This window comes from Equus quagga, chromosome 2, assembly GCF_021613505.1.
Source record: "Equus quagga isolate Etosha38 chromosome 2, UCLA_HA_Equagga_1.0, whole genome shotgun sequence".
Lineage (NCBI taxonomy): Eukaryota > Metazoa > Chordata > Mammalia > Perissodactyla > Equidae > Equus > Equus quagga.
Window position 1 is genome coordinate 159,727,486 of NC_060268.1, and position 23,628 is coordinate 159,751,113.

Sequence of the window (23,628 nt, forward strand, 5' to 3'; positions counted from 1 at the left end):
TCAAGGAGAGGAGTTGAAAATCCCTTTCCAAAGGTCTCAGATACGGGGGCGCTGAATGAATCTACGAAAACCTGCCACATAGAATCCTGGGTCTTCCCCACAACACCACAGTGCCTTAAAAAAGTTTATCTGCCGGCTTTTACACATGTTTAGAGAGCATCAGTAGTGAATATTCCCTTGGGTTCTATTCCTAGGATTATCGCTCTTGGATGAAGAATCAAAAATCATCTGTCTAAAGGGACCGAGGACTCATTGGTTTAAACCTCATCTGACACTTTAATTTCCTGATAGTATCACCTTAATCAAAGTGTTCATCCATCTTCTATTCAGACACATCCATAACTCCTAGGATTTGCTACCATGACAGGCATCCTCTTCCTGCCTCAGGGAGTTCTTTCCATTAGAATATTATTTTTCACATCAAGCCAATATTTACTTCGGTCTAGATTTCACCTTTTGGTCCTGCTTCTGCCCTCTGATGCGGCACAGAAGAAAGTATCACTGTCCTTCCACAGAACTACTTTTTCCACATTTGAAACACTTATAAAACTCTTTGCCCATTGGCCAATGTTCTGTGCCAGTAATCCCAAGTTTCTACAATATTTCTCGTAGGATATAGTTTGAGCTCTCTCACAATTCAGGTTGTTTCCTTGAAAACACTCATTTCTCACTGGTAGCCAAGTGTTTTGAAATGAACGTTGGTTTTGGTATCAGAGATCCTGGAATTTACTCTGGGGTCTAGAGCAAATTCATAACACCCATGGTGTCTCTGTGTTCTCCTCCAGAAAGTGTGGACAGAAATAACTATCAAATAGTGTTTATTTTGTGTCAGTTAAACTAGACAATGTATACAAAAATATCTGTCAGGGCAAATCCTTCATAAAATATTCGTTTCTTTTTTTCCTTATTCCTCTGAAAGAATAGCCTTTGAAGTACAACCTATTTTTCCTTTAATATCTTAAGTTGAATGAACTCTTAGATTTTCTGGCCATATATTAATACTAAACTCATGAGCATATGTAAATGTCCACCTGGAGATGTGTTGCAAATGGTGTTTCATTACTGTCGGGATAGTAAAGTCTTCGTTACATCCAAATTGAAGGCAAGTCTTATTGTTTTGATACTTGGAGCTAGTTACTTAAATTAAATAAATGACCTAAAACTGAAAGATTTAAGTTCTACCCACCTCTTAGATTCAGGCCTTTGGGAAAGAAAAACAAATCTGAACTTTGAAAAGAGTTAAGGACAAATTGGACGCAGTGAAAAGGCCAGGAAAGTAGGTAATAAAGTGGATGTTAATAATGGGATGTGATGTGAAACCAAAACCATTAAGAGAGAGAAAATATGGGTAAAGGCGAGGTTGATGTGAGTCAGAACAAATAAAGTCTGCTCATGGAGGAATACTAGCATTTATGTTCAAAGGGTACTGCTTAAAATGAGTCATTTCTGAATCATAATGTATAAAAATGAATAGAATCTGATTACAAAGGAAATGGTCAAGAGACTAGGACTGTGGAGAAAAAAGAATGGATTTTGCTAAATACTATGTAAATTGTTTGTAAGATTGTCTTGTGTGACTGTTAACTCAGAAAATACTCTTCAATATAAAAGAAGATAAAATGAGTTATGAAAATGATCTGTAAATAAAAGTGCTAGATGCATTTAAGGTATAGTGTCATTCATGCATGGCATGCCCAAATGAACGCTTATTACTGTGAGGTTATATTAACTTGTTTTTCTCCTTTACAAAAAAGGCAGGACAGTACAGTAAAAAGAGCATTGTGGTAGGAGTCAGGACCCTGGGTTTGAATTACAGTTTCGTACATAACTAGCTGTGTGACACTAGGCAATTCGCTTAGGTTCTCTGAGGCTTCGATTCCCTATGGGTAAAAAGAATAGTCCAGATTATCTCTAAGGCCACTCTCACCTATAAAAGTTTAGTATTCTCTGATTCTGTGTTTTTGGGCAGCCCAGTGGTAGTTTCTGTTGGAGGATCAAGATTTCAGATTTCCTCTGAACCAGGAGCCTCTAATCTATTTGAAGAGATTACCTGAAGTTTAGATGCATAAGTGAATGAATGACTAGATCAGTGTTTGGATGAATTAAATAAAAACAAAGTGAGAACTTATAAGAGAAACCTGTTATTAGAATCTGTTTGGACACTGGGTATTAAATATGAGAAAAGAGATACTATTTATAGGATGATTTTCCCTTCTCATCAACTTCTTATAATAATGAATTTTATGAATTTGCTTTTGAAAGTAGTTCTTCAGTTTTTCTCTTGTAATCTTGCCTTTTTTGGCTAATTGTGGGCAAGAATGGCTTCATGGAAGGGAGATAATTTGAACTAATATTGAAAGAAGAGTAGACGTTAGACAAATTTCAAGGAAATGGGAGGCCTTTCAGGTGGAAAGAATAGAAAGTTAAAAGACTCAAAAAGGAATATTCACGTATTTATTCAGCAAATATTTATTGAGCATCTATTCTCCTATGCCTGGCACTGTGTTAAGCACTTGGTGCTGTTAAAGTAGCGATCTCCACTACCTAGAAAGGAAGACAGACATCGATAATATAATTACGCAGATATACAGTTTCATACTTTGGTGAATGTTATGAAATAGGAGAATAGAGGGCCTGAGAACAGATGACAGGTGGACCTAGTGCCATCTAGGGCAGGAGGGGACCAAAGAGAGCTTCCCTAAGGAGGTGTTATTTCTGCTGATACCTGACATATGAGTAGCATTTTGTACATGAATGGAAAGAGGGAGAAGTGTGGAGTGGGAGGAGGGCATTTTAGGTAGAGTGGACAGCATGTGCAAAAGCCCTGAGACTGGAGAGTCCATGGCATGTTTGAGAAGACAGAAGCCGACCAGTGTGGCTGAAACTTGGAAAATAAGGGGGAAAGGAGGAAAAGGCAGGTGAGAAATGACATGGCATCACCTTTTGACAGACTGTAGACATCAACATCATTGTGAGCCAGTTTCTGCATGCCCAATTGGAGGAAAGCACTCTGTACTGTGGGGTGGGCACTGGGGACTTTGGGGGCAATCATCCTCTGTGCCTTGTGTTCTCAAATGGGCGTTTAGAGGCACCAGCACCTCTAGCAGGGAGTAGGACACAGAGTTGGGAAATAGAAGCCTTTGGTTATCCAAATATACACGTGGACTCTGAAATTGAAGGCATAGTCAGAAGATAAGCCTCCTGACTATCCTCAAAGTCAAACAAAAGCCATGGCAAAAATGAGACTTGCTGTTTTAGCTGATGGGGTCTAATGGAATCGCTTTCTTGCAAGGATGGCATCACCAAAACTACAGGGTTTCCTCTCTCTTGTTCATTATAATTAAGGAGACTTAACTGAAAACCCTGCCCATGGCGTGTCTCCTCGAATCCAGTCCAGGATTCCAGCTGTCACAGACACCCCAAGAAATGACTGTAACCCCCCTTGTAGTCACCCTGCACACAACACACTTGAGACAGTTAAATGAGTCACCTCGTCCCTAATTATGATCAGACCTTCTTGGTGTCACTTCCCACTCTTCTTCAAACTGGGGCTCAAAAATACACCGCTGGGGGGCAGTGGTGAAAAAGGAGGATGATAGATAGAGAGTTTATCTCTGGCGGGTCCACTTCCCTGGAAGATTTCTAAGAAATTTATTTTTTTATTATGAGCACAGATATACCATAGAATAGACTACAAAATATCCATGGAGTTTTAGGGTGAGAATTAGAGACTTGAAAATATTTGCCCTTGTGTCAGACTTCTTCAGATCCAACCTTCAGATTCCTAGTGGGATGCCATGTTCCTTTTGGGTATTGGAGATATTTTGATGGAAAACTTTGAGAGGCACTGAGTCTTAAATGGTGTTTGATACTGTTTAGAGGATCCTGTGCCTCTCTCACCAACTTCTTATAGTAATGCATTTTATGAATTTGCTTTTAAGAGTAGTTATTCATTTTTGGTGCTGTAATCTTGCTTCTTTTAGGTTTCAAGGGAGAGTGTTTTGAAATTTGATGAATGAGTATGTATCTACCTACGCTTCTCTGCTTTTACAGCCTTCATTCTCACAGCCCATCTTTGTGTCTTCATTTTATCCTCACACCCACGCTCTTGTGGGATTGTTTCCTCCTCTTCCTCTTGACTCCTTCAGATGACCTTGTTTGGATCTTTTCCCATCTCTGCTCTTTCTTCTTTTAGATGTGGCAGTTAGAACAATGTACACTGATCCAGCGCCAAGTGAATTGTACTTTTGCAGGAGGATGAGATAATGTTTCTGTTTGATTTCCAACATCTTTCCTAATGACCAGCATTTTTCACCTCTGTTAGCTGCAGTGTTTTGGGGGAACTTGTCCTTTAGGCTAACTCCTACTCATCCATTATGACTCAGCTCATGGCCCAGCATCCAACCCAGCAGAACAGACCACTCTTTCTTTGGGTTCTCCCAGCACTCCTCTGCCTCCGTGGGCATGGGCCTCATTGTGTTGTGTTGCACTTACCTGTTGACGTGTCTGTCTTCCCATCTAGGTTTTGAGTTTCAGAACATCAGGGAACCTTGTGTTATTAATCTTTGTATCATTATGCACCATTATGCACAAGGTGCTCAATTAACACTAAATATCCTGAGTGAAATGGTTTGAATTAATTGACTACAGGGAGTATCTACAATAATTCTGAAACTTTTTTATTTGCCTTGTGGCATCCAATGTCCAAAAACAAAGAAGCATAATATAAGGAGATGTATCTTACAATCCAAACTCAGAAATGGAATGAGAGAGACTTCAAAGTAGGGTTGCCAGATAACATACAGGACACCTGGTTAAATTTGAATTTCAGATGAATAACAGCATTTAAGAAAATATAAGCATATCCCTAATGTTACATGGGACATACTTACACAAAAACTTATTCATTTTTTATCTGAAATTCAAATTTTCTCTTGCCTACCACAAATACTGCCACAACAAAATACATTCTATATTTTTATTTGCTAAGTCTGGCAACCCTACTTCAAGATCGAACAGTCCCATTCTCTCCTTCAGGCAGTTGTATGTCTGCACTAAGATTTAGATCACAAATTGGTGGTCCTTAGGAAGCATCTGGCCATCTGGATCAAGACATGTCTTATTTGCCCTGCAGCAGGTTTTAGATTTTTAAATTTTTTGCCAAAATAGAAAAATATGGAAATTTTCCATAGCAGTCTGAATTTTCAGGTTCTCTTGAAAAATTATAAAGCCTGACCACATGGGATCAGCTCTCCTATTCAGCTAAAGGACAGGTAAGCATGAGCCCCCTGGATTCCCTGTTTCTCTCCAGCATTGTGGTGAAATGTCATCTGCCAAACATCACTACATGTGCACCCTGTTTCCCTTGGAGTTGAGAGGAAAATGAAATATTTTTGAACTTGTGTCTCTATCAAAAAGAGGAAAACGAAAGATAGCCTAGAGGGCCAAATGTTTCCACAAAATGGGGAAAATCTTGGGTAATCAAAGAAACTTCCTTAGTTTATTAAGTGCCAGCAAAATGAACCTGTGATACTATTTGTTTTTACACCTTCCTCACATATTCACACTGTGGACTTGAGGGCGTTTGGGGTCTTGATCTCCACTGGAACGTAAGATCCCTGAGGGCAGGGACTTTTTGTCTGTTTGCTTCACTGATGTCTCCTAAACCCATAGAACAGTGCTTGGTTCTTAACAGCTATTTGATCAATATTTGTTAAATGAAGGAATGAATGATGTAAGCTATCTGAGAGAGATAAAATATGGCTAGAAATCTTCAGGAAGGAAAGAAAAATGTCTTCTACAAAAGAATGCCATAGGTGAATGCCTGTGTCTTTTAATAAATATCTTTACAGTATAGTTGCCTTATATCTCCCAAGGGCCAAGGAAAGTGGCTGCTGAGGACAGAAGCTCTTGTCTCTGTACTGGGAGCTTAGAGAGACATTGAGTGGGGTTGTCCTCATTGGTTATCAACAGAGGGGTTACTTGGAGAATAGCTGAGAAGGAACTGGAGGCACATGTTGGAAAGGCCTCTTTGCTGCCGTGTGACTCAGGGGTCTCTCCTGCCTACCACAAATACTGCCACAACCCAGGGTATTCTCCCTGCGGCCCTCCATACCCAGCCAAGCCCTCTCGCTCCCTCTGTGGCTACCAAGGAAGTAGGTGCAGAGACCTTCTTATTTTGAGCAGAAACTAGCCTCCTTTTATTTGAAAGACAAGGCCATCGTGACCACAGTTCAGCAGAATGCTGCCTAAACTCCATAGGTTTTGAGAAAAAAAATCAGGACGGTTATACATTGTTTGAATTTGCCTACAGGAAAGACCTTTCATATAAATGCGTTCCACACCATCCTTCCCTCTACATGGGATATTTCTTGGCTTAGGGAATCTGGCTGGAACACCAAAAGCTCCCATAAAAAGTATATTTTGTTGCCTCTTCTAATTATGTCTGGTTACTGCCATATGGTCATTATGAATTCATATTTATTCTTAGAAAATATCCTTAGGGTTGTGGTGGAAATGCATAGAACAGAGAAATATAGGCAAATGAGAGTTTGGCTTTTAACCACAGATTCAATGATCTGGCCCTAAACCAGACTTCTGGTCTTATAACTAAATGCCTAGGAGTGGAGACAAGAAAACAACAGAAATATGTAGCAAGATCTGTCATTATTCCTCCTGGTGGTAGGTGTAAGATGCCTGTATTAGTTTCCTGGGGCTGCTGTAACAAAGTACCGAGAACTGGGTGACTTAGAACAATAGAACAATAGAAATTCATTGTCTCACAATTCTGGGGTCTAGAAGTCCAAAACCAAGGTGTTGATAGGAGCATGCTCCCTCTGAAACCTCTCGGAGGGGTTCTTCCTTGCTGCTTCCTAGCTTTTTGTGATTTACGAGCAGTCTTTGACATCCCTTAACTTGTAGATACATCACTCCAATCTTCTGTCTTCACATGGCCTTCTCTCTGAATGTCTTCGCGTTGTCTTCCCTCTGTATTTGTGTGTGTCTGTCCAAACTTCTCCTTAGGAGGATATCAGTCATATTGGATTAAGGCCCACCCTGATCTCGTTTTTACTTGATTTCATCTGCAAAGACCTTATTTCCAAATAAGGTCTGATGTAGTGAGGGGTTAGGACTGCAACATATCTTTTGAGGGAACACAATTCAACCCATAACCTCCTAATGCAATCATATTATTCGTTGAACTTAAACTTTTCAGATACAACTTGTTGTTCTTCCTGTGGAATATTACATGGATTAAATTGCCTCTTTATTTCTTCAGCTATCAAATGCTTTTCCCTGGCAGGCTGATGTAATTAGGGAACTAATAACTGAATCAATAAGGAAAAGAGCGTGTTCTTTCACATTTTCCAGCTGTTCTGATGATTCATTTAGAGCTCTGTGTGTGTGCTGCTACTGAATACGTGCTTGTTAAGAGCTATGAGACCGTGACATATAGTAGAAGAAGGGAAAGGAAAGGGTCTGGATTGTTCTCTGGTGAAAGTCCAGAAATGACATCTTTGCAGGGAGGGGGCATCATGAGACGGGATATGAAGGAAAACATGGTCTCGTGTATATAACTTTGTTTATACAAGAAGTGTTTTTAAAGATGTTATTGTTTGAAAAATATGCTTTGTTTTAATGTTGCATGAAACACATTGGGTTGAAACCATGCAGAACTGTATAAACACCATGTGAGCTAATACATTGCTTGTCCAAGGCAGGATTCCCACTATCTATGTTAATCTCTGTGAAAGAGCACTTTGTGGAAAATTCTATATTGCTTTGTCTAATTTAAGTCCCCTCACGAAAACATTGGAATTTTAATTCTTGGCCTTTTAAAAGATAGTCTGAGAGATAAATATAATGTATACGTTATAATTAGAAAATTATTATTGTAAAATATAAGTGGAATAAAACTTAAGAAAAGATTACTATTACCATTGAAATTATATTGAATTGTATGACTATTGAAATATAACATATATCTGTTGTAAAGAAATCTGAAAATGATGGAAAGCTTTAAAAGGTAAATAAATTGCCCATAATCACACAGTTCAGAGATAACCACTGCTAATCTTTTGGCATGTTTCCTCCTAACATGTTTCAAGTTTGTGCAATACTTTAAATAAAATTGAACACATCAATGTATGTGTGTTTTGTAATACATTTTAAATAATGTATCAGCATTTCACATCATTAAATAATCTTCTAACACTTACTATTGAATGGTTGCCTTTGTTCATGTTTATTTGAGTGTTAGAGCTTTAATTTTTTAATTACTAAAATAATACGTGGTCACAATAATTTTAAAAATCCAAATAACCAGAAGAAGAGAATACCGGTTGCCCACAATCTTACCATTGCAGACATAATTACTATGAATATTATGACATATATTACATGGCAGTGTAATTGTCTGAATTTCTGTCTTCCACTGTTCATATTTTTTGCCTTTGTAACCCCAGCACTTAGTTCAGTGCTTAAAACATAGTAGTTGCTTGATACAATTTTCAGGAATGAATGAATGAATGAATGAAGAATTGGATGAACAAATGTATGAAGGGAGAAGCTGCAAAGATCCAGCTCATGGTAGAATAAAATTCATTTTAGACTTAGCAACTTACTGTAGATTGAGAGACAAGGTAGCTAACCCAAGGCCCTTAATGAATAGGAGCCTGCTCTTTCTGTTCATCTGAATCAGCCTCTAGGCAGAGAATTCAATTTAATTTTTCCCCCATCAGTCAAACTGAAGAGCTGAAAAAGCAAAACCAGAGACGGGGGAGGCAGGAGGTGGAACAAGCTTGCATGAGCTCAGCAGCTGATCTCTTGTTCTTTCTCTGTTAGGAAGGACATGAAATGAGAGGAGTCATGCTTCTCCCAAGGGTGAGCCTTAGCAGGAGCTGTGGTGGGTGGCATTCTGCCACTGCTCGGTTCCTCCATGATAGAAGGACTGGGAATTTCCCATGAGGATTGAGACTTCAGCAGCGTCAGTGTGACCCTCATGGCTTTTCCCTGGCCTGTCTCTAGAGTTTACAGAAGAGGCAGACACAATAAAGCTGGGTTTTATTTGAAGGAATCTGGGGCTCTGTTTCCTATGGTTGGAATCAGGGCTGACAGAGTCTGATATCTTTGGGTTATAGAAGGCTCCAACCAGTCTCTTCTATATTTAATCGGGAAACATGTCTTAAGTCTGATCGTCTGTCCCTCAGACACCTGCCGTGGGAAGGCGAGTGATCCATTTCTTAAAACTCCGCATGAGAAACTCAGTTCTTGCAATAAAATATATGGATATATCGTTTCCAATGGGATGGTCTGGTCCTCACAAAAACTCTCCTTCCTCCCAACCTCCTCCACAGTGTAAATATATATACAGATAGATTTAGAAACATCCACAAATAGATAGATGGATGGATAGAAAGAGAGACAGGCAGATGAATGGAAAGATAGACAGACAGACAGGCAACTTCCACCTTCTTTTGGCTGCAACAGTCATCACATCCGTCCCTCCTGTTAAAAGCTCCCCCACAAGCCAAGCTGAAGACCTTGGCCATATTGACAGCTTTGTTCTTATTGTTTCCACCCAGTAGAATCTCTATCCCCATTCTCTCCTGTCTGCACCATCCATCTCCAAAGGCCTCACTCGAGGTAGATTTCCCCAGGAAGACTCATCGTTCCATTTCTACCCCTGTTAATCTTTCTCTTCTCTCAACTTCTAGGGCTTTAGCCTATGCCCCATTTTCCCCTTTGATGTGGTGTTTCTACATTTGAGGGTCAGGTATGTGTAAGTTGAGAGATGGGAAAGATTAACAGGGGTAGAAATGGAACAGTGAGGCTTCCTGAAGAAATCTACCTTGAGTGAGGCCTTTGGAGATAGGTGGTGTGGACAGGAGAGAACGTGGATAGAGAATTGCCATGTATATTTGAGAGTCGGTAAGTGGTTACCCTTTATGCATCCTGAAGAGTTGGATGTGGTTCTGTGTGCTTTCTAATTCAATTATGTAGAGCTACTATTGTTTTATTCACTAGGTTGGTGAATAAAAAAAGGCTCTAAAAGTGATGGGGAATAGTTGTGCCTATTTTTCCCATGTGCAGAATTGGACTCACTTTGTAGTTATTACTTACTCATGGAGTGAGAGCCCAGTTTGGATAAATACTGTGAGAGTTGGTGTAGAGTTGCTGTGGTATAGTACAAACTAAATCAGCTAAATCAGGATTGACATCCTGGCTTTCCATATAGTTGCTGCAGTTGCTTTGTAGAACTAAGCATGGATATCTTCACCTATAAGATGAGAATGCTAATATATATTTTCTTGACTACCTTAAAGGCTATTTTGAGTGTAAAATATATACACATATATTTTGTATATATATATATACCAGTGTATCACAACACACATATATGCCCATCATTTACTGGACAAAAAGAGACTTTTTAAAATGCAGTTCATGCTGCCAATGTTCAATAAGTATTTGCTGAATTCAATTGAAATGGACCCAGATTTTTGCAAGTCCCTCAAAGCTTCTTGCAATTACCAGAAGTTCATATGAAAAATTATTTCTATGTGGGTTGTAAGATTGTAAGATTATGGACTCAGAACTTAACAGATGGCAAAGTTACCTGGGGTATGGTGTGTCAGACAGCACATCCTTACAGGTGAGCAGCTACTGGGGTTGTAATTACAGGAATATACTTCACCTGATCCAATTTGTATAAACCTAAGGGACACCTACTTGTCCTTCCTCAGTTTCCCCACCTGGAAAAGTTTGTGGGAGAAACATAAATATGGTGGAATTCTCATTATAAACTAGGCACTATAATTCCATGGAAGGAGATGTGAATTAATGAGTTAATCAGAAAACTTAAATCTTAGTTCTTTTGACTGAAACTTAACTTCTCCAAGATTAAGTTTCATCAACTGTGAAATAGGAGATTTGTGGACTCACCTGTTATGTGCCAGGCATTGTGTAACCGCTGATACACAAAGGTGAATAAGGCCTGATCCCTGCCGCTCTTATGACTCCCAGTCTAGTGGGGGAAGAGGCCTACCAACCAGTAACGGCTTAGTGTGAACAGCTTCTAGAGGCAGACAGAAAATATGGTGGCCGTGCCATTGAGGGAGTTGTTAACTCGTCCTGCATAGACCAGAGAATGCTTGAGAGCCTGAGAGAGGGGTTTACTTTAGCAGCAACTGCCCTGCCTTCCTTTCGGGATCCTGGAAGGCTCACGTGTACGTGAAAGAGCAACACGGTTCAATTATTCTTATTCCATTATCAGTCAGGTTCAGATATTGTACTTCTAGGCATTTGATTGGAAATAAACTCCACACTCATCCTTACCTGTCTGTTTTAATTATTTACTTAAGCAACAGATATTGTGTGAACACTTATATATATTCAAGGAATATAAACAACTAAATAATACAGACAGATTTGAAAGACGTAATTATATATTACCCCATGATAAGTGCTGAATGGAAACAAAAGATGGGTGCAGTGAATTGAGAAGGAAGAAAGATGAGTGGGCCGATGTGGTTAGAAAAGGCTTGTGGAGGAAGCCACACTTGTGCTGACCCCGCATGGATCAGGAATTTTTACTTAGGCATAGTAGTGGCCTTATCCTTACCGTCTTGCAAAGATGTAGGCGTGTAAATGAGCTGGTATCTTTAGTGGCATTGAAGAGTCCATTTCATTTAGATCATATAGGAGTAGTAAGAGATAAAACTGGCAGAGTACAATATGTTACATATAGCACTGGCTCAGATCCCAGCTGATGAGCATTTTTACATATGTGTCTTATTTTTCATAAGAGCACAGAATCTACCTCTTCCTTATCTTTATGTCCATGCAGGAGTTGTTCAGCAAATAATTTTTAAATGTTAATGAATTGTTTTAGATGTAACTAAAGACTTCATGGAATTTGAAGAAAAAAGAAGATGTAATTTTCCTAAAAGCTTTACCCCTAAAGGAGAGAATGATAGATGGCATCAGAAGTGAATTTACACTCACTTCAAAAGTATCAGTCAATTGGATGTATATAGAGCACCTTCTTGGTATTAGAAGGCACCATGATAAGCATAGCACAGTCATATTCATGTACTTTTATCTGGATAATATGGATGTCTACTTGGATGTGTTAGGCATTCTGGTGTGTTGGACTATTCTTCTCCAGGGGTGACACATGTTTTCACACTAAACAGTACCCCTTGATGCTTATGCTCTCCTCACTTCATTGTTTTGCAGCTCTACAGCTCCATGGACTTTGGCAGACGGTGGCAACTCATGCATGAACGCATCACACCCAACAGGTTTTACTGGTAAGCCCCATCTGCAGACTCACCACTCTCTTGGACAAAGAATTATCAGATAGCATAGGACTCCGGACAATACCGGACACCTTCAGCACTTGAAGACACATGTGTTTTGCTACTCAAAGTGTGGTTCACGGACCAGCAGCATCAGCATCACCAGGAGACTTGTTAGAAATGCAGAATCAAACACCCTATTAAGACTTCCTGAGCAGGAATCTGCAGGGAACATGGTCCCTGGTGATTTAATGTGCAATTAAAGATTGAGAAGCACTGAGCTAGAGAGCTGCATGAGGAGGTCATGACCAGATGCTCTTAGCTATGTACCAGTCACCCTTCTTTTAGGAAAAGTGTATATGTTATGTACCTATTCTAAAAAGCAATATTTCATAAAATGTACTCTGAAGAACACTAGTTCCCCAAATGCTTCTCCTTTCATAAGCATTTCCATGGTCAAATGGTTTTAAGTAATAATTATCCAGCTCTACCATCCTGAAGACTCAGGATCCACGTTACAATATTGAAGACTCGGAGAAGCCCTGAGTAAAGGAGGCTGCCCAACACCTGATAAGTCCTTCAGAACAGAAATTTGTGGAGCCCATTTTGAAAAACCTTTTGTAAGAGTGAATACATGTTCCAAATGGAAAATTAGGCCTCTCACCTAATCAGAAAGTGTTTTTATTAATCGGTGTTCTTTTATACATGCATACCATTTTTACCTTGGTTGTCACAAGGTAAACTTGGTCTAGGGTAATTTTACCTTTTACTTTTCCCTGCTATCATGTGACATGTTTCTGATTTGTATCTTGCTTTCATTTTAGCGGAGGTGATGGCCAAAACAATAGAGATTAGGAAGCCAATACCGAAGTGTATAATATGATTAATTATATGCTTCATATAAAACAAACCCAAAATTCACAATGTATGGGAGTATGGCTCTTGGCTCAACACCTCAACTATCCTCAGTTGTTTTGCCCTTTGTGGACCAACTGCTACTTAGTCTGCAACTATTATTGCAGTTATTATTTGGTCTGTATTTGGAACTATTAAGATTTTTCAATAGACTAAGGCAGAAAAAGGAAATATTTATTTTTCTGATATTCCAGCTATATAACTGCAACCTTTTGTTCAGCTAAGATGGACCAGTTTCTCAGGGTGCCATCACTCACAAGTACCTCAAAAAAGGAGGAAAAAAAAAGCCCTCTGCTATTTCTGGAACAAACTTGAGATGGTAAGGCAATTGGCCGATTAGGAAGTCAAGTTGATGGAGAAGGAAAGTACAATAGACTGGATAAGCTTTGTCATTGTTTCTGAAGGAAATTAAATTAAGTGGATGAGGGACAGCGTTTCCCTATGTTTTGCAAAGAGCAAGAAGAGAATGTTCCAGCTGCGGACTGCCCACCCTCTTCCTTTGTGTAGCAGAAAGAATAAATCCCCAGGTTCTGATAATTGTGTTTCATCTCTCCTCCACTCTGTGCTTCTTTCATATATGCCCCCATGGGGAAATATAAAAGTTAGTGCCTGTGCTGGCTAGCCAAGTGGTAACTGAAAATTCCATTTTTGTAATTATCACTTCTCTGTTTCTGATGTATAATTGCCATGATTATTCTTTTAGGTGTCACAGGGGTTGCAGAGGAAGAGCTCATTGTATGCAGACCTTTTGTCCCAATGACAGAATCCAGGGCTATCTAAGGCTTTAAACCACTTATGTTGAAGAGTTGGGGCCCGTATTGGTTAGGAATGGAAATATTCACTCCACTTCTCCTTGAGAAAAGACAAAATGTGCATTTCTCTGGGTAGAGCACAACGTTGACTGAGACAGGACCTCTTTAAGCTGTGGTTTCCTCATCTGTGTAATGGGAACAGTAGTCTTATCAGTTTCATAAGATTATTGAAAGTATCAGATGTGATCAACTAAACACTTGTCAATTTCACTTCTCCACTTCAGATTTATAATTTGTAAATTATAAGTCTTTAAGTCCTACATTTATTAGCAGTTCTGAGGAGCCTGACCCGTAAGTGATTTGTCATTTTTCTGGGACACACATTTGAATCCCATGCGTGATGAGACTGTATGCCCATGGACTTCTGCTAACAACTGAATGGGTCTAATTTACTGCCAAGAATCCACATCTCAAGCTCACTTTATTGTCCTCTGCTCTTTGTTGACTCGTTATTCTTATGAAGTGGTAAAAACAAATAAATCAATAACAAAAAGCCCTAAAACTACTTCTTTGGGAGACACAGTGCAGAGTGAGGTGGTATTGGGGATGGTGGAGAAACATCGGGGAGAGAGCAATCATCCCCAAACCAGGACATTGAAATGAAAGATGGTGTTAAGACTTTCATCTTACGGTATGTAGACAGAATGAACGTGTGATTCGGAAGTAATATTGTCCAAATATTGTTATCTATAATTTGGAGGCCTGCAAATGTCTAGGGATAGATAGATTTCTTCTCCCATACCATCTTCAATTGACAGAAAATAGCAGCCTAGAGGGAATGCGTGGGAGGACCACTGTGATACAGGAGTAATTTCTGCCAAGGATGCAGGAGGAAGAACTGACCACATGTGTGCGTCATATTTATTCTCTCATCTATGGTGATGATCACTGTAATGGCTGTGAAAGTGCACTGGGAATTGTAAGGTGCTAGCATTATTATCCATTTCCTCTTTAGTACACTACGATGCCTATGGGTTAGGCAGGGCATAAGGCATAATATTTATTAACATCAATAATAAAGCTTCATCTAGAGATAAAATTTTATTTATGCATTCCAGATGTTCTAACCCCTTCAAGAGAGGTCACCCAGGATTCTTACACTATAGAGTGACTCAGCCATCGAACATATGCCCCAAGAATAGGATCAACTGGCGTGAAAACTCCTTCTTTATATGTGATCCTTTCACTCATTTGATACCTGGTTAGTAGGCAGATGAACATATCTGTCTTATGCTCCCCATTCATCACCCCAGCAGCTTCAGCAATTATAATTTGCAGGGAGAGCACACAAGTGGAATAAATGTCCTAACATAATCCCTTTCTGGTCTCTGCTTGGGCAGAGCTATCATGGGGAAAAAGTGTGGGTTTTTTTGTTTTGAATAGCCTCCCGAGCTGCAAATGAATAGCATTTCCACTCTTCCATTGGGAGATATGTAACAGTCAGGAACATTCTGCAGTGGGAAGATTGTTTTCTTTGCACATCCAGTGTGAATACTTGTAGTTCACAGTTTTACCTCTGTGGCCCCCTCACTGTGCCCCCTCAGTGTTCACCCTCCTTGGGCATCTTTTTTAATGAGGTCATAGGCATCCAGGGCCTTGCTGAGTTCTCTGTGTAACTGAACTGGCTCTAAGGGTCTCTAGTCTCTGATGATATTGGCTTGTATAGTGTCATGGGAGAGAGAAAGAATGTCTCCAATGTCTGTTCCTTCCTAACTTCCCCTTAATTATTCTCTCTCCTGAAAGATCAGGGTCTTTTTATTCCTTTTCCTTGCCATCGCTGCAAGAGAGTGTTCTGATAAAGTAGTACGACGGTGTCAGGGACTTTAACTCTTATCCCCCTTTTGGGGGTATTTGGATTGCAATATGACTGGTCTTGAGACTAAGAAACCCTTTAAGAAGTCAGTGGGTGCAGTAGAAGTTCTAGATCAGCCCACTTTAGAGGTTGCAGGGAGAAGGTCCCATGGAGACTGCTCTTTCCAGCTGTTATGATGCCTGGTTGCAGGCTGAAGAGTGGCTGCTGCATAGGGAGAGTCAGAATGGGCTCCAGGTCTCTACTGTACATTGCTTATGGCCCACTCACTGTAGATTTAATAGTGATGGTTGTCCCGGCAGTTTCTGTTCTGCTTTTTCAGAAAGGCCATGAGCGAGGGGATGGAAGAATGAAAAAGCAAAATGTGTCCCTCTTGGTTTGTCCTAGGATGTCCTAGGAAAATGTCTTTTAGAGGAGAAATGGATGATATGGAAAAAGAACACACTAAAAGTCCTTCCATTGTGATCTTTCTTTTCCAATCTTTCCTTGTTCTCATTTTTCCTAGTCTTTTTTGGTATACATGTGTTCTTTTAAATGTAGCCTAAACATCTTACATGTGAATTTTTATAATCTGCCTTTTCGCCCCTTAATGTTCTAACAATTTTGTCATTATAAAATCTTTATAACCATCATTTTTAATTGTCTATGCAACTCTTCATTATATAAAGCTACATACTTTATTACTGTGTTTAATTTTTACTGGACATTGAAAATTTTCACATTAGTTAATATCATTAATAATAGTTTTATTAATATTTTATTCATATGACTTTAATATCTGGGACTGTTTTCTTGGACCAGCATCTTAGGTAGCCAAAATAAAAACTTGATTGTGTTTTTTCCAGTCTCAGTAGAGTGTCACATTTAAATGGTATGACCTGAATTCAACACCAAAAGCACTTCAGAGCAATATAGCTTTTTACGGAACATTTTCTTGAAAGAAGTTGCAGAGAAGCATTATATCACACAGCACACAGCAAGCCTTCCTAAAGTCTTTTGTCCATACCTGTTTCTCCAAAGTCCTCATCATCACAGTAGTTACTTTCTCCCATTTCTGTTCTCTTCCATGGGCCCTAAAACTGTTCTCAGTCACAGAGGGTTATTGTCCAACTGCACATCTCCTTCCAGAGCCCCCTTATACCTACACCCTCCACCCTCTTCCCCAAGTATCATAGCTCTTAGATGAAATGGTCTACCCCTCCCCTTTACTGCTCCGTCTCACTCTCACCCCACCCCCAGCAAACCAGTGTAATGTTCCTTAGGTGCACATCCCTTAGAACATGGAGGAGGGGGAATTGGTAATTCATCTTTTTGGTTTAATCACCACTAGAAGGGGAATAATTACATCAAAATATACACATTTTGAATATCTTTAATACTTGTCATTCAAAATATTATCAAAGTTGTGTACTAATGTCTATCCCCACCTGTAACATATACAACTATGTCTATTTGTAGTTTACGTTTACTTCTTCCTTATGGTATGCAGCCTCCAAGATGGCTCCCAGTGATCTGTCTTCTGGAGACTATGCCATTGCACTGTCCCATCCCTTTGAGTTGACTTGGTTCTAGTGAATAGATTGTGACAGAGATGATGAGATATCACTTCAGAGATTCAGTTACAAAAAGACAATGGTTTTTATCTTAGGTGCACTTTTATGCTTGCTTGGTCAAAGCAATCTGTCATGTTGTGAGCTGCCCTGTGGAGAAGCCCATGTGGCAAGAGGTTGAGGGAAGTCTCTAGCCAAAAGTAAGTTAGGCACTGAGGACCTCAATCCAACAGCTCAGTTCCTATGAAGAACAACTGAATCCTGCCAATAATCACATGAGTGAGCTTGGGAGAAGATCCTTCTCCAGTGAAGCCTGCATAGGAGAATGCAGCCTAGGCCAACACACTGATTGAAACCTCATGAGAGACCTTGAGGCAGAGGCACCCAGTTCAGTTGTGCCCAGATTCCTGACCCATAAAAACAGTGAGATAATAAATATTTGTTGTTTTTAGCTGCTACATTTGATAGTAATTTGTCATACAGGAATAGATGACAAATACACTTCTCCTTAATCATTATTTTTTGCTTGTTTTTGAACATAAGGTAAATGCTTCTGTCTTAGACTACTTCATCCATTTTCCCTTCATTGGTATCAACCCAGATGTTGCATTTTGCCTATGGTTTAGCTGTATCCTTGCAGTAGGGAGATATCGTGATGTCCTGACATTCCTGGCCTCCTGATGCTCAGATTCTATGGGGTTTATAGTTAAGAAACAGACCTCAGAACCCTGTCCTCAGCTTGAGTGAGGCTTACTTACTATAGTGAGGTTGTGTGACCTTGTTCTATTCTATTCTATTCTGTTTTACATTTTGATGGCAGGATTTCGTTTTCTGAGAATACTGTTGATTGCAAATGTGTATGTGTGTACACACGCAGGAGACAAGTGTGCACATGCCCATTCAGAGATGTGCTAATTTCAATTAAGGCATAAAAATCCCATGTATCTGGGTCCTAGACTTACCCATCTCAGCCTGGTAGTAGCTATGGGTGTGAAGGACATAGCACAGAGAAGCAGGAGGTGAAAATGGGGAGTGATTACCTTGTGATCGCATGGCTGCAGTGAATCTTCTTGTACCTCCTACCTCACTTATAACTCTGTAGATCTTGCCTGTTCTGGAATGTATCCTATGTTTTGCTTCAAAAATGGTCTCCTTATATGCAGCCAGGAACTCATTATGACCCTAGACTATGATTTTTAAGAACCACATGCCGAGTCATCCTTAGGCTATTAATGCATTATCCACGACAGAGATAGAGTTATGTTACAGGCAAAAAGCCTTGAGATTGCTTCCTGGAAAATCAAGGTCTTTTCAAACAAAGTTAACATTATGGGCTGAATTTTTGAAGCTCCCTCTAAATGTGCATCTACAATTTTGCAAACACAGTCATTTGCAATCTCAAGTAATGGAATTTAGGCATCGACCTCATATAAGGGCTCAGATTTAGAGGCCCTTTGCAAACCAGGGTATGCCACAAATAATATTTAATTCAGCTCTTCCTTACAGTTTTATAATGGTGCAGCAATTTAAAAATACATTATATTCAAAATAATACATGCAAGGTCAGGAGGGGAGATGTGAAAGCTCAGCTTGCAAGTAGAAACCAGGTTCTGCTTTGCTGGTGGGGACTGCCTATGCTGTATGTCTGGTTGCATCTTGGCCTTGGAAGAGCTATCCCAATGTTAAGAGAAAAATGCAGTGCACAAAAGCTACATATGGTAATTAGCCGGTGGACTAAGGAAGACAGAATGCTCACCTCTTTGGGTGAAATCAATGTGTGTTGGACACATATGATAATTGTGCTTAGCACATGTGAGTGCTATGAGGGAAGGGCAATAAGGAGACATATGTAGCTATCTATGTAATAATTTCTCTACTATGAAGAGAAGGGGTCATATTTGACCCGGCCTTGGGAAATCTGAGAATATTTGTGTGTGATGAGCACAGAATTCATGGATAACCACAGCTACTCACCTAATCCAGTGTAGCAAAAATTCCAAGATGCAAACATAAACACCATTCTTTCTTCATTCCCTAGCAACTTGGCCAGTGTCTCTGGAATTAGACACATGGTTTCCAAATGCTTGTCCCACTCAGATGATTCTGAGGAGGACATGAGAAATATTCATTCAGATTGGAGACATTGGATCTTACTAAAAACCTTTCAGAGGGGAACAAATTTGATTATTCTTACACTGGGTGGGATTTCAGCCAGTTTTGTCCTTTGAGGACGAGGTCGGGAGAGACCCCATGCAGAGTAGAGCACCTTGACTCTTGTAGTCTCCCTGAAACTCAGATTGCTCATTTTGGGATTGTTCCTTACGCGAACATGTGGGGAGAGTGAATACATTGGTAGTAACGAGTTGTGTTTAACAGCCTCATGACTAGGGAATATAGGAATTGGAGGGTCAGGGAGATTCCTAGAGAGAAGAAAGAAAAGGATGTTGAGCTGAGCAGCCCAAGGAGAAAGCTCCAAACTGAAGGCTTGGAGGCTGATTAAAGTGCTCGTTGGTGACAGGGTTTCAGGCAGGAGGAATCACCCTTTTTCTCACTGAGGGTATCTAAGAGTGTTCTGTTCCAGCTTGGAGTAGAGATGTGTGTTAGTCTGCTTAGGCTGCTATAACAAACTCCCTTAGATTAGGTGGCTTAAACAATAGAAATGTACTTTCTCATGCTTCTGGTGGCTGAAAATCCGAGATCAGGGTGCCAGCATGGTCAGATTCTGGTGAGAGCTCTCTTCCTGGCTTGTAGATGGCCAATTTCTTGCTGTGTCCTCACATGGTAGAGAGCAAGAGCAAGCTCTCCTGTGTCTCTTCTTATAAAGACACTAATCTCATCTTAAGGACCCCACTCTTAGGATTTCAACTAAACCTAATTACTTCCCAAAAGTCCCATCTTCAGATAGCATCACTATGAGGATTAGGCCTTCAGCGTATGAATTTGAGTGGAGGAACACAATTCCGTCCCTAGCAGGGTATAAGGCAAGGAAGAGCTTGGAAAGGAATGCAAACTTTCTGGAGAACTTCTCACTAAGAAGAGTCCTGGAGCAGAACTGTCTAAGGCTTATAGGAAAAGAAGGAGAGGCAATGCCAAAACTACAAAAATAATTTTAAAAAGACACAAGCACAATTTAACTACTTTTTTTCTGATTGTAGACTCAATACAAGCTTATTGTAGACATTTAAGGAAAAGCGGGAAAATAAAAAGAGGATAATTACCTATAATTTCACTGTTCAGAACACACTTCTTAAAAAAATAAGTACTTCTTCATAGACTTCTCTATTATGGTATAATTTTAAATACATATTTAAGTTTTTATCACAATTGAAATCGTGTTGTTTATAAAGTTTTATATCTGTTTAAAATGTACTTGAACATTTTTCTGTACTGTCTGCACTTTCTAAACATAATTTAAAACTTGCATTACTTACATTGTGTTCTCATTGGTGGACATATAATAATTTAATCACTCTTTTATCATTTAACATTGATCTTGCTTCTAAACTTTTACTGTTAAAGAAGGCATTGGAATATTCTTTTGAAAACCTGTAAGTAATTATTTGTCCAAGCTCTGATTATTATAATTTTTAGCAGTAGACTACCAAAACATTATATATAAATATTATCATGCCAAATTGTTCTCCAGAAAATTTATGCCAGTTTCCACTTCATCTTGTAAAATATCATTTCACTACACCTCATAAAAACTTAATTTAAAAAAGTAATCTAATTTAATATGCAGAAATGAATTTTCCTTGCTTTAATTTGCATTTCTTATCAGACCGGTGAGTTTAGACATGTTTTCATATATTTATTGGCCATTGTATTTCTTTTATGTGACCATCTGTTTTTGCTTCTTCTTTATTATGAGTTTTTTTATATGGTCTCTCATTTTGTTTAAATATTGTCCCCAGTTGGTTCTTTGGATTTTAGTTGTCTTAGGATTTTTAACATACTTTTTACTTTTAAAAATTTGGTCAAATCTTTTAATTTTTCCTGTTATAATGTCTTTTATTACTTTATGTTTAAAGAGTGCCCTCAACCTGTGATCATGTAAATATTAGCTGAAGTTTTCTGATTTGTAATGCTGCTTTATTAAATAGTATGTATAATATGTATATATGTACATAAAAAATACTGTGCATTCTCCTGTATTATGCTTCAGGAATCTCATATTAATAGTTGTCTATTTCTTCCTCTGACTGTATCATAATTTAATCATTTTAAGAATTTAATAATTTTATCCGTATTAATTGATACTTTTAATCTTGTAGGATTTCTATGTTTTTAAGGAAAATAAAATCCAATGAACATCTTCCCACTTAATTCTGTGCCCATGTTTCTGACTACTTCTTCTGGCAGTTTTCTGCAGGAGAAGCGCTGGTCAAAAGTTAGGGACCCTTGAGGTTGGTGACCTTTGTCAGCTTTTATTCTACTGGACTGGTCTCTCCTCTGTGCCCTGAGCCAGACCACACTGTGTTTCATTATCTTTTATAACACAACACAGTGCCTGGCTGGGCAAGTCTCTCCTGCAAAACATAACAAAACAAAAAAAGATAGAACCTTTTCTTTTTCAAAATATTCTTATCTTATTTATTTATGCATTCAAATGAATTTGGAATCACTTTGTCATGTTCCAAAATCTCCCACTTCCCCTCCTTGCATAAAACAACTAATTAAACTGTTGATGAGAATTGCAGCAAAGCTATAAATTCACTTGAAGAGAACTGAATCTTTTTCAATATTCAGTTTTTGTTTTTGGCCCCATGATGAGTCTCTCCTTTTATTCCGTTTCTTTATGTTCCTCAGTAAAGTTGTATACTTTTCTTCATATCAGTCCTACACATTTCTAGTAAATGTTATTTCTAGGAATTTTCACTTTTGGAGCTATTGTAGGTAAAGATATTTTGTACACAGCATCTCTTCAGACTGGCCTGATTGAAATGGGTGTGTGATGTAACTAGGGATTTATTCCTGTGGGAGGGCTTGGGGATTTAAATAGGAGGAGAGCTCTGCCCTTAATAGCTGTGTGACCTTAGGCAGTTGTACTTAATTAGCTAGTGTCCTTTTTGACTGGTGGAGCATTGGTATCCCCTCCCATTGCCTCCTGGCTGAATGTCATTCTTCTCAGTCTGGCACACAGTAAATGCTTAATAAATATTAGCTATAAAATTAATAGTAAAATGACTTATAATACGAAAGGGTAATTGGAAGAAATGTTAATCTGGTGGCAAATAGTACTTAGCATCTCTTTGAAACTAAGCAAGTTTGGGTGTATCTGAATCTTTTTTTTCCATATTCAAATTCCATTGCCTAATGGTGTTTGTATTCCTGGTCTCTTTTTCCAGCTATCAGCATATGTTGTATTATTACACTTGTTAAAACTATTTTTAGAGAATATTATTTCTGGTTTGATGTTAATAAAATTAAGATTCATAAGACCATAAACTAAAGATGGTGTTGTATCAGATCATGTGTGCTTTAGCAGATGTGATGCAAATGTTGAGACAGATCCATACAGATTGCTGAGGGACCATGGCCAGAAATGGAAAACACTGAAAGAATATTAAGGAAAGTGTTATGATTGCTCAGAGGATGAAGGGCTCAGGTTAGGCTGGCATGCCCAGTGAAGGCTTCTTGGAGGAGACAGGATTGAAGAATTTTGAAGAGTTGAATTGGCCAGTAAAAGGAGGTAGGATTTCCTGGGAATGGAGACTAATTAGAACAAAGTTGAGGTGATGGTATGTTTGGAGAGCAATTAGTAGATCTGCTAGAATAGGGTTTCTCAACCTCAGCGTTTTTGACATTTGAGTCTGGATAATTATCCTGTGCATTTTAAGAGGTTTAGTTGGGTCCCTGGTCTCTACTCCGTAAATGCCCACAGCACCCTCCAGTTCTGACAATCAGAAATGTCTCCAGAGATTCAGATATTGCCAAATGTTCTCTGAGGGGCAAAATAGCCTCCCCTTCTCCCCACCAGTGAGAGCCACTGTGCTAGAAAAATAGGATTTGTATTGAGTGGCAGTGAGAAATAATTCAGGTTGTGAAGGGCCTCAAATACCAGGTAAGGGGTTTAGACTCGTCTCTCTGGGTAATGGAGCGCGTTCATCTTTTGTACAGGGGAGTGACATGATATTCATGTTTTATGAAGAGTTATTAACATTTGGCACTTGGCTTGAGATACTCAAGTGCATTTCTGTGCAATTCTCTGTCAATAAATAAGCTACTGATTTTTCTCG

At 39.1% G+C, this 23,628-nt stretch overlaps 1 protein-coding gene across 1 annotated transcript in view; it reads left to right on the plus strand.

Annotated features, from left to right (window-relative positions):
- SORCS3 (sortilin related VPS10 domain containing receptor 3) overlaps positions 1–23,628 on the plus strand; it is a 566,298-nt gene that overhangs the window by 364,086 nt on the left and 178,584 nt on the right. Inside the window, exon 5 of the mRNA XM_046654523.1 lies at positions 12,241–12,314. Within this exon, the coding sequence (XP_046510479.1) occupies positions 12,241–12,314 (74 nt within the window). The remainder of the gene's footprint in view (positions 1–12,240; positions 12,315–23,628) is intronic.